General features: G+C 52.2%; 1 protein-coding gene across 1 annotated transcript; it reads left to right on the plus strand.

The window, feature by feature from the left end:
- The first annotated feature begins 3,976 nt into the window (after nucleotides 1-3,976).
- On the plus strand, nucleotides 3,977-10,846 carry IRX6 (iroquois homeobox 6). Its single transcript, XM_032486334.1, is given in 6 exon segments — nucleotides 3,977-5,530; nucleotides 6,536-6,793; nucleotides 7,486-7,596; nucleotides 7,751-8,075; nucleotides 8,868-9,476; nucleotides 10,394-10,846. Coding segments are annotated over 6 exon segments (1,356 nt in total). The 5' UTR covers nucleotides 3,977-5,485; the 3' UTR covers nucleotides 10,402-10,846.
- Nucleotides 10,847-15,079: the final 4,233 nt, after the last annotated feature.

Here is a 15,079-nt window from a genome sequence, read left to right on the forward strand (position 1 = left end):
GCCTTGCGCTTATCATTAGAAAGATGTCACCATCCAGAGGATAAAAATAATCAAGAATTTCTATACACAAAACCTGCTTTGTAAGTGAGAAGTTAATGCACCAGTGTCCCCCACCAATCTACTGATGCAAAAACAAAGATGTGTTTGTGTATATATATACACGCATAGATATACATATATCCTCCTGAATATAGTCACTAACTAAATGCCATTAATGGTTTTTCAAACCAGCATAGATATATAGACATAATCTTGGCTGGATTTTTTAGTGGCATTTTTGTTGTTGCTGGCTTTGTTTTGTTTTTTTAATGTTCTTACCGGTCACAGCTGGGTCTGTTTGCTGTTTTCTATTTTAATTAATGACCAACATTGAATTTCTGAAACTCTCAAATGATTACATAAGCTCTTTCATAATTCAAGATGATACAAAAACATGTAATAGAGACCCTGAACTTGTGTGCTTGCCATGACATCTCTTTTGATAATTTCTCTGCTAAATTACAGTGTGTTATCACAGGGCACTAAATGTAAATGCTCTCAGTCCAGCTGGAGTTAGCAACATCTCATGGCTCTATCTGGCTTTATATATGTTTGAAATACGGTCCTGTGGCAAGACCCAAAGTCAGGCAGTCTGGATTCTGGTTCTTCCTCTGTCATCTACTGGGTTATATGATCTTGGATTTTCTTCCCACCTCTCCAGTTTCCTTATCCTGAGCCTTAAATAAGATAAAGCAGGGGTGTTTAGGATAGCTCCCAAGCATGCTATAAATGCAAAGGAATGTTATTATTAACAAGCTATGATTTTTAACTCTAAGCTTAGGTTTGTATCAGGCCTGCTGATGCACCAGGATCTCAGCATTGTCTCATTTTTTACTTTATCCAGAAGTTCATCCTCTCTTTCTATTTGCCACCATCCTGACAAGCAACATCAGCACCCTCATCTGGGAATTATTGCCTTTTTATTTTCCCCTCCTGATGCCAGAGTTGCTGCTGACAATATGTATTCAGGCAAGGCAGGGGCTCTCTGTGTTTCACAATCAGATGCCATGCACACTACTTCCGTCAAAACAATTAGTGTTCATTTCGGTTTCACTCGGGGAGACCTGCGGTGACTGATCAGTATAAATTATAGATGCCTCTGTCCAGATGCACTTGTTCATTCATGCATAGATTTGAGGAAATTTCATTCTTCTTAGTTCAAAAACAGTCACTGAAAAAAAAATCATACTTAAAAAAGTATAATTTAGCACATTTTCATTTGTGTTATTATACCCATATATTCACACATTCTATTTATGATTTGAGGCATTGGAAGTTGATTTGGGGCATTTTGGGGGTTGTCACCCCCTCCCTGTAAAATCTGCTATCTTTATAAATCATTCAGAAATGATAGCTATTTAACCCAAAATAATGCAGTATGATTTCTTTTCTTTCTTCCTTTCTTTCTTTCTTCCTTTCTTTTTTCCTTTCTTTCTCTCTCTCTTTCTCTCTTTCTTTCTTTCTTTCCTTTCCTTCCTTCCTTCCTTCTTTCTTTCTTTCTTTCTTTCTGTCTTTCTGTCTTTCTGTCTTTCTGTCTTTCTTTCTGTCTTTCTGTCTTCTGTCTTTCTTTCTGTCTTTCTTTCTGTCTTTCTTTCTGTCTTTCTTTCTTTCTGTCTTACTGGTAGTACTTGCATTCAATTCAAGTTTATTGTCAAAGACACATCCTTTACTCTGCCTGCTCAGGACCCTCAATGCATTTCAAGCAAAGCAACATCAACTTCAAATAAACAATGTGGCACTGTCCCCGCTCCAAATAGGCCTTTGGCTGTTTACTTTGTTTCATATTTGTTTTAATGAGCAGCTAGAGGAAATACCAAGACATGTGGCATAATACAACAAAAGAATCTGTATCATTTGTATAAAATACTTTAGGTGGAATGACACCATTAAATATAACTGGGAGGATCTGTATTTAATAGGTTTATTTACTTGCTTCAATGAAATTCAATGTGTACATGTAGACAGTTGGGTATTTTCCCCCAAAACTAAATTAATCAGTGCTGAACAAAGCAATCAAAAGCCGGCACTGTGGAGAAGCTCAGAGCACTTGGCTGTGGAGGTGAGTGCCTGTCGACAGTCAGGAGGATGAGAGCAAATTCCATGGCAGCATCCCTGAATCACTTTCCAGGAAAGACTTCTTCTCACTGGAGCTTTCTGCCAGACAGAGGCTGATACTGGTTAAGCCTGCTGGTTTGGTTTTGTAATGAGGGGTCCAAAATAAAGGGAAAAGGTACACTTCATAAGAACAACTTTTAGGGAACCCTACTAAACGCTCAAGGTGGTGACAATCAAATTTGTCAGTGGCCCTGGGTAGGTTTGCTGTGGGTGCAGACTCTCTCCAAGGAAAAAAAATGTTAAATTAAGATCTCTCATGTCTGGAAACAACAGCCTTCCTTCCCAAAATGTTCTGATAACTTAAAGCAACTTTGAACACAATAGAAAGATTCCTTAACATAAACCCTGTTCTTTTGTTTTCTTTTCTGCAGATGAAGAAAAACACTGAGGTATCTTTACAGTCCTGCCTTCCAATTCACTTTACCACTGCTCTTCCACCTCTTCCTTTTCCTTTTGAAAAATCTTGTTGCTTTCCTCTAACCCTAGAGAGCAGAGACAAGAGGTAGGCCTGGAGGCCCTGCACACAGCATTGATACCGCAGAGGTCTTATAAATCAGCTGAAAATCAATAAATTCTATATGGTAGTTTCTCCTTTGCAACCAGATCGCCAGGGGACAGAACTAATGCTTTTTCCTCACCACCCTCCCCATTTTTCTGTCATAAAAAAGAAAAAAAAATCTGCTTAGGAACAAACGGGCAATCAAAGTTGCTGAGTAAGTATTTCAACTATCTAATTTTATTACTTTACAATTGACATACCTTCCCTCTGGAAATGTTTGCAATTAATTAATTAGCAGTAATCTTCCCCAAGGGACTAATTTAATGAATTCTCTCCAATTCTTACTTTAAAAAAAAATAGCTTAGATGTATCCAAGCTGCAAATGTGTAGATGGCTCCAAAGTGCATTTTGAAAAATCAAGGGATCTTATCTATTATGGTGAATTTTTGTCACTAAATCCATCTGGCGATAACTATAATTCTTCTAACTAGGAGTTTGCCCGGGTTGAACGCAAGGTTTCTCCAAGGTAACGACACTCAGCAGCAGCCAGGAAGCCTCGCTCGGTTTGTTCGTATTTAAAATGGAGCTTGTCCTCGTGTTAATAATCTCTTAGGCGGTGAAGTCTGCGATTTGCGGCTTATTCAAGCTCCGAGCGCGTTCTGCAGAATCCGTAAAGAAAGAAAGAAAGAAAAGCCAGTGTCGTTCTAAAGAGGTCGCGGGCTCCTGGGCCTACTAGTCTCCTCTGAAAGGCGCCAGAGGAAAGCTTTCCGCCAGGCATCGTGTGCCAGGCCCCCAGACCTTGTCGGTCCCTGGGCTTCCGCCTTGCCTCGCCAGAACCCAGGGCAGAGATCCAGGTTGCTCTTAACTTCTGGGCCACTACGTTCATGAGTTTCAACTAGAAAATAAAACTGGGCCCTTGACCTAACCCCCCTGATTCCTCTGGAGAGGTGCAGCTGGGCCTGGGAGAACGTTTTTAAGCCCAGTAACCCCAGTAAGTGAAAGGCGAGGGATTCCAAGGTTTCTGGCCTGCAAACCCCTAAACCCAAGAGTTCCACTCGGATCCCGGCAGCATCCCGCAAAACCTAGCCCCACCAGACTGGCCTCCCCTTTACGCCCCCAGACCTCGCAGGTTGGAGGCTCTAAGCGGGTAGCTGCGGACCTGAGGACTGAGCCTTCAGGAGTGCAGGATCTACGGTGCTAGCAAACTGGTGGCCGCTTGCCTGGGGGTCAGGCCTAGAGTGCTCAGCCTCCTCCCAGGCACCAACGAGCTCTTCCGCCCATCAGTGCCTCTTTGAGGGCCTCTGGGATGGAAGGGGCGGTCTGGCCGCTGGGGCGGTCTGGCCGCTGGGCCGGGCCGGCGGGGCGTCCCGGCGGAGCGCAGGGGAATGAGTCCTCCCCGCGCACTGAACCGCGGCTCGCCAGCGCCACCCCCCAGCGGAGCGCAGCGGCTGCAGTTCGTCCCCAGCTCCTTCCTCCGGCTCTCCGCTCTCCCGTGGACACGCAGCGCGGTGCGCACAAGGCAGCCAAGTTTCACCTTCGGAGGAGATGCCCTGGGGTCTTAGCCCGCGGTCTGCAGATGCCAGGGGTCAACCTTGGCGCGTTTCCAGGCCGAGTCCGAGGGGATCTGAACCTTGACCTCGAGGGGGCGCTATTCGGCCTACTCGAGGGCCAGAAGGCGACAGAGAAGCCTCCGGGTCAAGGCCCTGGCAAAGGCCAGGGCATGGAGAGCCTGAATCGAGCTAGAGTTTTGGAGAGACTAGGGTGGAGAGCCAGGTCCCCGTGGACAAAGACGGCCGGATCACTGACATCCACTGACGCTGCACAGCGCTGCCCTAAGGAGCGCGGGGCCTGTGGCGTGAACAAACTTTCCTGCAGCGGAAGGGCGGGGGAGCCCGGCTGGAAGCTTCTCCCGCGAGCCACTGCTCTCCTCCACCTGCCAGCGTTCAACCTCCGCCCAGCCTTCGCCCACCCCCATTCCGTCCCCTCCCCCGCGCGCCTCTGTTCATACAGACTCCTCATCTCTCTCTCCTCTCCCCTCCTCCTTCTCCCTCTAGCCTTTTCCCCCCACTTTTCTCCTGTTTTTTCTCCTGTCTCTTCTTTTGTATTCTCTCCTCCCTCGCCGCCCGGCGCTTCTCTCCTCCTCGGGCCGCAGGGGAGGAGGTAAGCGCGCCGCGCCTGGGGCCTGCGCGGCGCAGTGGGAGGCGTTTCTCCTACTTCTCCCGGGTAATTTGGAGAGATTGTATGTGCGCGCGCGCGTGAGCTTAGGGCGAAAAGGGGTAGGATCCTGCGCCAAGCAGAGAGGGTCAGGGTCTTTGACGTTCTCACCAGCTACACAAACCTTCCGGAACAAGTGTGAGTGTGGTGAGGGTGCGCGCGCGCGCACGGGCTGGCTGCGCTCGGCAGGCTTGGTGGCCCGGGGCCCCAGGGCCCGGGGGCTCGTCTGGCGGCCCGGGATTACCGTGACGTCACCTTGAGCCTCTGGCCACCTTGGACTGGGGTACCTCGGGAGCCGCACAGCCCCGCGCCGCGCCTCACCTTGCCTTGCCACCGCGCGTTTTTGGGAACCCGCAACCTCTCCCTTCCCCTGCCCATCCATGGGCCCTACTGTCTTCCGGACCACGCGGGCCGGAGGGGAGCCTTCTGGAGCGCAGGGCTCGGCAGCCAGGCTGCCTTCGGCTCTGCCTCCAGTCGCGCCAAGCGGGCGGAGGACCCGGCGCTGGGCACGGGCAGTCGTGTAAGGCAACAGAGGCCGCGGACGGCTGGAGGCGCAGAACAGCGGGGCTGAGGCGGGAACTCGCAAGAGAAGAGGGAGTCGGGTCAGGTATAGCCACCATGTCCTTCTCGCACTTCGGACACCCGTACGGCAGCGCTTCCCAGGTAAGAGCCTCCCCCATGGAGGATGGGGGCCGACTGGGTGGAGGGGGTGCCTAGTGCACGAGCCTGCCCCTTAGCACCCTCCTCTCCCACGAGTCCCCGGGGAAGCCAGAGTGAGCAGACACCTGGGTAATGTGCCACGGACCCCTCTGACATCCCCAATCCCTGGCTGAGAACGTTCCACTCCCCCAGTGCAAGCTGGAAAATCGTGTGACCCGAAACTTGGGCACTCTAACCACGCGCTCACCGAGGTGGGTGGATTTCGGTAATCTTCCAAACAGGCCTTATTGTACAGATATCCGAGGTGCCCGGGAGAGTCTCAGAATTCCAGTCCAGAGGCTACCTGCCCATCTCACTCGTTTTCTGTGCTTGTTCACTTGTTGTCCTCTGCTTTTATCCTCCCCCTTCCTTCGGTAGATTCAAGCTCTCTGCTTCTGGTTCCTTCGATTTTCCAGACCAGGGTGGGTATTGTGCAGTGACAAGGGTTTCCTGGGGAAATTCTGGAGACATTCACCCCTGTCTACAGTTTCTCTGCTGAGTGCAGAAGGCTAGTCCAACTTGACCACTGCCCTGCTTTGTGATCTAGGATAAGTCTCTAGTCCTCATTTCCTTTACCCCTCATTCCCTATCTATAAAATAGGGAGCGGGAGTGAGACGTGGTCTCTAACGCTAGCTAACTTCTAGTTCGGCCTCTTTAGATCCTGTGAGCCGGGAGAGAGGGTTTGCGAGGGAACTCGTGGAGTTTGGCTTCTGCAATCTGAGCTTTAGAACGTTCCCACGACCCGGACCCCCTAGAACTTTAGCAAAGGTTTATGAGTATCTATATAGGCAGTTCGGATAAATTGAGTCTTCGGATAATTCCTGTCTCAGTACTCAGCAGAATGCTCGGCGCCCGGTGGCATTGAGTTTACATTGAATGAAGGAATGATCTGGCAGTTTCGCCGCTGGCTCCAGCCAGTCCCAGGCGCCGGTCTCTGACCTCCAGTGCCCCCTCTCTCGCCCCCGTAGTTTCTGGTGTCTGCAAGTTCCAGCGCCACTTGCTGCGAATCTGCCCCGCGCTCGGTCCCAGACGTGGCCTCAGGCTCCACCCCGGCGGCTGCGCTCTGCTGCGCACCCTACGACAGTCGGCTGCTGAGCAGTGCGAGGCCTGAGCTGGGCGCGGCCTTGGGCATCTATGGAGCTCCTTACTCGGCCGCTGCAGCTGCCCAGAGCTACCCAGGCTACCTGCCCTACAGCCCGGAGCCGCCCGCACTGTACGGGGCGCTGGTGAGTACACTGGAGCCTGGATCTGTGCCCCAGAACCCATCCGGCCTAGAAGCAGGAGCGGCAGGGGCAAAATCCAGTGTGATATCTCCATCTAGGAAAACACAGGAAGGACGCACCACTCTGAGGAAAGGAAATGGTTAGGATTGTACATAAAGGATGGGGGTGGGGACCCACATCCTTACATTTTACAGTTTGCAGAACTCCGTACTGTTTAGAAAACATCTGTACCTCAGTCAGTGCTGTGCAAGTCATCGCTAGGCTCACTGCACAGATGAGGAAACTGAGGTGCAGAGGGACTCAAATAATCTTACCCAAAGTCATAGAGATAGAAAGAGCCAGGGAATAGTCTAGGGGAGGAAAGTAAGGGAAGTTCCCCAGGTAATGGGAGGGGAGGTTGAGTGAGACAAGGAGTAACAGTAATAACAACTAATGTTTACTGCTTATTCTGCACGAGGAATTCTGCCAAACATTGTTCTTCAATTACCTATAGGTCTTATTGTTATCCCCATTTTACCAAGGGGGAAACTGAGGCACAGAGGGGTTAAACTACTGTGCCCAGGATCACACAGCCAAGGCAAGCTGTGGTACTATAGTCTGAACCAGACTTGACTCCAGAGCTCACATTCTTAGCAACACCGCCCCTCTCCTCCTCCCCAAATGTAGTCCTGAATCCTTCCTTCCTCCTCGATCAGAATCCACAGTATGAATTTAAGGAGGCTGCAGGGAACTTTACACCCAGCCTGGCGCAACCAGGAGCCTATTATCCCTATGAGCCGACTCTGGGGCAGTACCAGTACTGACCGGTAAGGCATGGGGCATTGGTGACTGGCATTGCAAGTCCTTCCCCTTCCCCTGCCAAGGTGGGACCAATCCACAGAGCATGGGGAGCTGTGTGCTGGGAGGGGAGCGGATCCTCACTGCCAGGCCACAGACTGTCTCCTGTCTGCAGCCCCAGAGCCAGGTTCTCCCCCCAGGTACGGAGCAGTGGAGTTGAGCGGTGCCGGGCGCAGAAAAAATGCCACCCGAGAGACCACTAGCACGCTCAAAGCTTGGCTCAATGAGCATCGCAAGAACCCCTACCCCACCAAGGGCGAGAAGATCATGCTGGCCATCATCACCAAGATGACCCTCACTCAGGTGTCCACCTGGTTCGCCAATGCACGCCGGCGCCTCAAGAAGGAGAACAAGATGACTTGGGCACCCAAGAACAAAGGCGGGGAGGAGAGGAAGGTGGAGGGTGGAACAGAGGAATTACTGGGCTGCCTAAACGGTGACACCAAAGGTATCAAACATTCACCTCCCCACCTGACATGGGTTTTCCAGCCATCAAGCAATTTGATTGGATTTTCACAACCACTCCGTGGGGGACCTTTCACAGAAGGCACCCCCTGGCTTACCCTTGTAGCTGCAACTCCCGCATGTCTCAGGGTCTTTACCTGTGTGGTTCCCTCTGCCTGGAATTCCCTGCAGAACCAGCTTCTTCTCCACTCTAAAGTGTCACTTCCTCAAAGCCTTCCCTGGCCACCCTTGCCAGCTAGCTTCCCAACTTATTCTCTGTCACATCAGTCTACTTTATTGCCTTTGCCATACTTACCCCCCCAGGAATGTCCGCTCCACTAGAAAGTATCTTATCCACTGCTGTAGTTTCTAAATTCCTAAGACCTAAATGCCTAAATGATTTCTGGCACCTAGCTGGCGCTCAGTGAATATTTCCTGAATTAAGTAATACCCAGCTGTGGGTGTTGGAATTGGGTGAAAATGGTCCCTTGCTTTTTTAACGTTGAGAAACTGAGATCCAGGTTTTAGGCAATGAAAAGTGGCCATTTCCTTGGGCTATGGAAGGGGAGGAGTCTTTCAAAGGGTGGGGGCAGGTCTGGGGGCGGAAATTCTTTCCCAGGGCAAGCAGGCAGCCCTGGGGCAAATGCAGGAGGCAATGTGGCCAGCTTGGTGAATTACACCGAGAATGCCCTGAGTGCAGGGTGCATCTTGCTAAAAGCTTCTCAGGGATGGGCACTCCCAAGGGTTTCCCTTGGGGCCTGGGGCTTTTCTCACTCCACTTCCTGATTTCCCGCAGAAGCTACTGCTAGCCTAGAGGCCCGGGGGCTCCGGCTGAGTGACCTGGAAGACCTGGAGGAAGAAGAGGATGAGGAGGCGGATGAAGAAGAGGAAGTGGTTACAGCTACGGACAGGCTGGCTGAGCTCCATAAAGACATTCAGTCTCTGCCAGAGGTTCAACGTGCCGCCGCGCGAGAGGGCCGGCCGGAGCGTAGGGAGTGCAGTCTGGCGGCACCCCGCTTCTCCTTCACTGAGCCCCCCGGGTCGGGAGAAGCAGACTTCCTCCGGGTTGAGCCAGGAGGCCCCAGGTTGACCATGCACTACCCATGCAGCGAGAAACCTCGCATCTGGTCTCTGGCGCACACGGCGGCAGCCAGCGGCGTCGAAGGGGCACCTCCATCCCTGCCCAGGACGCGAAGTCCTGAGTGTCATCTGATTCCTGGACAGCCTCCGGGCTCGGGCACGAGACCCACGGTCCGTAGAGACTCCGCGTGCGAAGAGTCTTCTCGAGTAGCCAAAGCCTTTGGAAACCCCACGTTTGCCCTCCAGGGTCTGCCGCCGAATTGTGCGCCATGTCCGCGGCGGAGGGAGCCTGCAGTGCAGTGCCAGTACCCGTCGGGAGCTGAAGGTAGTGGGCCCCCAACCGCGCTGGGAGTGTCTGTCCAAAAGACACCTGCTGCTATCCCCCACCCCCATGCTCCCCAGCCGCTGGACACGCCCTCTGCCTCTCAGCACTCCTTAAAACAGAAGCTTAGAGAGTTCTGTTTAGTTCTAGTATCCACATTTCAAAGCCAAATGATAGTACTAATTTCAGAATGAGAGAGTAACTTACCTAGGGAACACTTAGAAATTCATTGAAGAGATGTGCAGGTTAGATCTCGCCAATGTTCAGCTGAACGTGCCAGGTGGGCATCATCATGGCCCTCTGGCACAGGCACCCTTGTCCCGTGCCTGCCCATCAGAAGAGGCCAGCTGGCTCCTGCCATTCTTATACCAAGACTTTGCTAGGGGTAGGCAGGCACCAGGGCTTTCTGAGAAGTCTAAGGATAAGGGTCAAATATAGACAAGTGATTTAAGGCCAGTGCTTAAGTTCAGCTTGCAGCCCTCTGTGCCACCCACTAAAATCCCTAGGGAGTGTAGCTCAGGTGGGTGCTGTCCCTGGAGAGCACTTACCCCCAAGAGCTCACCCCCAAGTAGGGCAGGACTGCCAATCACTGTCTTCTGCCCCTGGCTGGTTCTCTGGCTGTGCCTGGTGGAAGGGAATTTCACCCGACAAAGGGACATTCCCCAAGCATTTGGCAGCCTCCAGCAATTACTGTCAGATTGTGCTCTTTGAAGTAATTTCTCTCAGGATTAGCTACTGGCTTAGAAAATTGGGTTACACTGTTATTTGAATTTACACATAACGGGGTCCAAATGTTACCTCTGGCGAGCAAATTGCCTCTAGATTTTTGATTCCCTCTGGATGAGACACCACCGACCTCCGATTTCCTAGGAATCGCCACCAAGTGGCCTTTGGATTTTAATCAACCTTTCCTCTCTCAGCAGGTTAGCGCAATGGCTGCGATTTGCAGAAGAATCTTGGAAGTAAGCCCTAATTTTTCGAACTCACCTCCACACTAAGAAGCTGAGAGACCTCGCCAGGGTCTGGGGCTCTCACTTCACCTAAGAGACAGACACACAGAACCCTCCTACCAGTCCTCCTTGCACGCAGAGCTGGGAGTGGCTGACAGACATGCCAGATCCCACTCCCACGGAGGAGGTGGCAGGTCACCTTGGAGAAGGCCAGGTGGGAAGGCTGGGAGAGTCTGCCTGGAGCATCAACTCAGTACCCAAGTCTCCCTCTCCCCTCTGGATTCAGGGTCTGAAGCCGCTCCCTCTCCTGCTCACCCCCATCACCCTCACTTTGTAACTTCAATGCTGACCTGGCCCCCAACGACCACCTGCGTCTTCTCCCTGCCTTCCCACTCCTTGTGTCCTTAAAAATAATCAAACCAACCCGGAGCTGTGTGGCCTATTTGCTCCTGGGGTGCTTGGAGAGGTGGGGGTGGAGGGGAGGATGGGATGTGGTCAGGGGTGCTGAGGAAAGGGCGGCATGAGCTGCAGATTTCAGTCCCTTTCATAGCTGGGGCAGAAACTGACTCGGTAATGGCCAAGACGAAGGCTCCTGTGGCTTAGCCCACCAAACTCTGCGGGGCATCCAACTTGCAGAGTTTGGCTGAAGCCAGGCTGGTAAGTGTGCTTGAGGGGTGGGGACCTGCAACTGTGAGGAGTGGGGGAGGAGCGGGACGGAGCTGTCAGGATATTCGTCTGGAAGCTGAAGTTGTTTCCGGGCTCCTAGTTGGGTTTTAAGTTTGTTGGGAGGAGGGGCGATGGGGATCCCCTTGGCCTTCCGTTAGCGCGCCGGTGGGGCCCCCCGCGCTCCTCCTGTGGGACCGAATGGCGACGTCTGTCAGCTTGCCGGGTCGAATTAGCGGCGAGAGGGGGCATTCTTTCCGTTTAATCAAGTGCCAGCAAACACTTCCGGTACAGGCCAACCAATGGGAGCTGACGAGCGGGACAGGGGCTTTGTCCCCCAGCGAGCCGTGCCTGGAGTAGGGCTGGGTGGGCGTCGGGTGTGTTAGAGATTTAAAGATGTCGGTGCCACCCCTGAGCTCGCGTCCCCGGCCCAGTGGCTTCGGCTTTAGCCAGCGAGTGCGTTTGCCGCTGCACACAGTTGAAAAGAGGGAGGTGAACCCGGGGCAGTGCCCTAGGAGGGAGGTCGGGGAGCTAATGGGGATGGGAAGGCAGGAGGGAAGGCAGCCGCAGTGTGCGCCGAGGGGCTGGATCCCTGGGGAGCTGTGTCTGCACTGCTGGGCTCTAGCCCTGCCATCCTGGCTGAGTGACAGCCTTTCAAACCTGTACGGTGCCAGCTGACTGGTCACAGAAGTCTGGGGCAGGAAGGATCCACGTCCTCCTCGGCAGATTTTAAGAACCTTGGAGGCTGCAGAGAGGAAAAGTGGGGGGTGAAAAAATAGGGGAGCCTGCCACCTCCCAGCCCCTAATTTTCTAGAGAATGGCCAGAGTCGAAGGGGATTTAGAGATCATGAATTATAAAAGCACAAACCCCTTCCTCAGATGTGGAAACTGAGGCCAAAGGAGAGGGCAGAGACTGGCTCAGGGTCACAGAGAACCAGCCCTTCCCTCAGGGTCCACTGCCCCCTTTCCCTCTCTTCCTCTGGAACTACCCCTCCGCCCCCACTCCTGTTTTCCTTTTGCTTCAGGGCAACAGCTGCTCCTACCCTCATCGTCCCCGGGGACCCTCCAGGCCCCCTCACTGACCCTCGGCTTAGGGTCCGGGAAATTAAACTGCGAAAAGATAAACATTATTTCCAGTCGGCTTTGCAGGATTAACGCTTGTAATAAAGAGCATTAGCTAGAGGTTTCTTTCAAGGCGCTCTCAACCCCACCCCCTCCTGGGGGTCCAGGTAGACCCCTGCTCCAGGCTGCTGAAGCTGCAGATGCTGGTTCCTAGGGCCTCTAGTTGGGGGTGGGGCTTCAGCTAGACACTTTGTGGAGGAAAGAGGGGCCCTTAGCATCTGATCGGGTCAGCATTTGCAGATGGGAAACTGAAGGCCAGAGAGAAGGGACCCACCTAAGCCCGAGGTCACGTGGCTAAACTGGGACTAGGGTCCAGAGAGTGGAGGATGGGGATGGGAGGAGGGTTTACCTGCACACGGCCTCCAGCCATTCAGCCTTTATAGGACCCTGAGCCTTGGGAAAGGAGGCCCATCTGGGGTGATCTGCTTTACTACCCAGGATCGCTGGAGATTGTCTCTCCATCTCTGGTCTGGGAGGTCCAGCCTCTCCCCACCTCCCACAACCCAGAACAGGAGCCTGCAGCCCAGGATTGTCCCAAAGATCTGGACCTGGTTGGCTGGAGGCAGTCGAGTGTGCGAAGGGCTGAAAAGAGTAGCCTTGAATCATACGAAACCGCTGTACCGTCTCAATCCCATTACTACCTTGCTGTGGGGCCGTGGACAAGCCCCTTCCCCTCTCTTAGTTTCCCCAGCTGTCAAGTGCAGAGATGATCTTGGTCGCCACCCAGGTGCTTGGTGTTCGCTCCAGAGCTGATGGTGGGCTCCAGGAGTCCAGGTGAAGGCCTGCAAAAGGCAAGGCTGAGCCTGCGATTATCCCAGCCTCCGTCCCCCCGCAGCAATCTGTTCCCACCATCTCCACCCCCACAGAGAGCCTCCTGCAAATCTCCCAATATAATCTCCCAGAATCATATTTTGAATACTGTTTTGATGAAACACCAGAGCAAGGGGAGGGAGGGTGCAGCCCCGTTGTCCTCAGCTGAGCTTGCCGGTGCCCTCAGACGGCTGGCCTGTGAGCCCTGCAAAGTGAGTGACTGCAGAAAGGTGCCATTCTCCAGTTTGGAAAGTCTGTAGGAGTCGCCCCCCAAACCCCCTTGATGGCTAACATGCTCCTTCCCTCGGCTGGGGGGAGCAACCACCAGGGAGCTGGGTAGAGAGCTGAGCCCGGGAAGCCACAGCACATAAACATCTTCTTTTATTGATTCCTTTCCCATCAGGAGTCGCTATGTTGGCACTGGACTCACTAGATCTCTCTGCTCACTTTTGGCTCGAACATCCTATGACCCTGGTCATGACGAAGAGAGCTTCTGGAGCCCTTACAATGTGCAAGACTCAGTGCCATGTCCTTTAAATGCATTGACTCATTTATATGTCACAATAGTCCCAGGGAGCATTATGTGATACTTACTTGTATGACCATCTACTGGATGAGGGAACAGAAGCTCAGGTTAAACAACTTGATGTCAGTTACCCAGTTAGTAAGTAAAGAAGTCAGACTCTGGGTAGGACTGATTCTTAACCACCAAGCTCTACTGCTAATACGTTCTCTTATTTTAAAATTCTTGGATTCTGTTATGAAGAAGAGCCTTTGTTTCTGAGACTCTGACTTCTATGAGTCTATTGTCTCATGCCTCTGGGACTCCAGGTTGCCCTTTATCCATTCTCAGGAATGTCTGATGGAAAAGGACTTCTAGAGCCTCCTGGATCTGCCCCTCTATCCTGGCCGAGCGCCTCCCCCACCCTCCCCACTGCCCACACCCTGGGATATGGCTATGTGAGACACCTCTGCTCAGTGTTTGGCAAAATGTAGCCCAGGAATCGCCACCATCAAAATCAGCCTTTAACTAAAGAATCCCCCTGGGAGGTGGGCTGGAAGATCTGCTTGTGTGACAAGCATCCTGGGTGGCCTGATGGGCTTCTAACCTGAGTGGCAGTGGCTGACTCTCAAGTGGCCAGACCCTAAGCTCAGCATGAGGCCCGGAGACGCCTGCTGTTAGCCAGGAGTAAATCACATCCCAAGAACAGGTGCAAACATTTTCTCTATTATTTAATCTGGATTCACATGCAATCGCCTCATCTAGTTCAGCTCCCCCCTCCCCACCGGCACCCCTCCAATATCCTGAAGCTCATAGATGTGTTGTTATTGTAAGGGGAGTGGGGGAACCTAGGAGACTAACTTGCCTCTCCCAGCTGTCTGACGGCTAACTAGGATTCCAGGTTTGGAAGCATCTTAGGAGTCCCCGGCACCTCAGAGTGTAAGAGAATTCTGTCCCCCAAATGAGCATGCATTCCAAAATCCCTACACGTTTGGGGAAAGCCACCACCAGGAAGGAGAGACTGTATCTTGAGCAAATAAAAGGATTGATGGAGAGGGCGGGTCTCTCACTGTCTCCTGATACAGCCAGTTGCATCTTTGGTGGCATTAGAAAGTTCTTTCTTAAAAAAAAAAAAAAAAGAAAGTTCTTTCTTTTTTGAGCCAAATGCTTTGCCATGTCACTTCTGAAATCTAGCTCCTGAACCCACAAGTCTTACTCTCCTTCATGATTTCTTCTTTGTCCGACCCTCTTGGCATCCTCTTCCCCTCGTCCTCTCAGTGGGACTGCTTAGCTCTTACTCTGAGATCAGAGCAAGAATGGAGTCCAGTTGCTGTCTCCCAGTCATATGGTGGAGGACCCCCTCTGTTGGCATGGTTTTCTTCACTAAATGCTACGTTGGAGAGGGTGGAGAGACTGACCTGAGTCCTTGGGTAAGTCGCCAAAAGCCTCTAAGACTCAGCTTTCTCCTGGTAGGTTGAGATCATGTTGAACCACTCTTTCATAATTTCTCTAGCCACCACGGGAACCAAGATTTAAATCAGTGTTACTTGAATTTTGAT

Source organism: Camelus ferus, chromosome 9, assembly GCF_009834535.1.
Source record: "Camelus ferus isolate YT-003-E chromosome 9, BCGSAC_Cfer_1.0, whole genome shotgun sequence".
NCBI classification, from domain to species: domain Eukaryota; kingdom Metazoa; phylum Chordata; class Mammalia; order Artiodactyla; family Camelidae; genus Camelus; species Camelus ferus.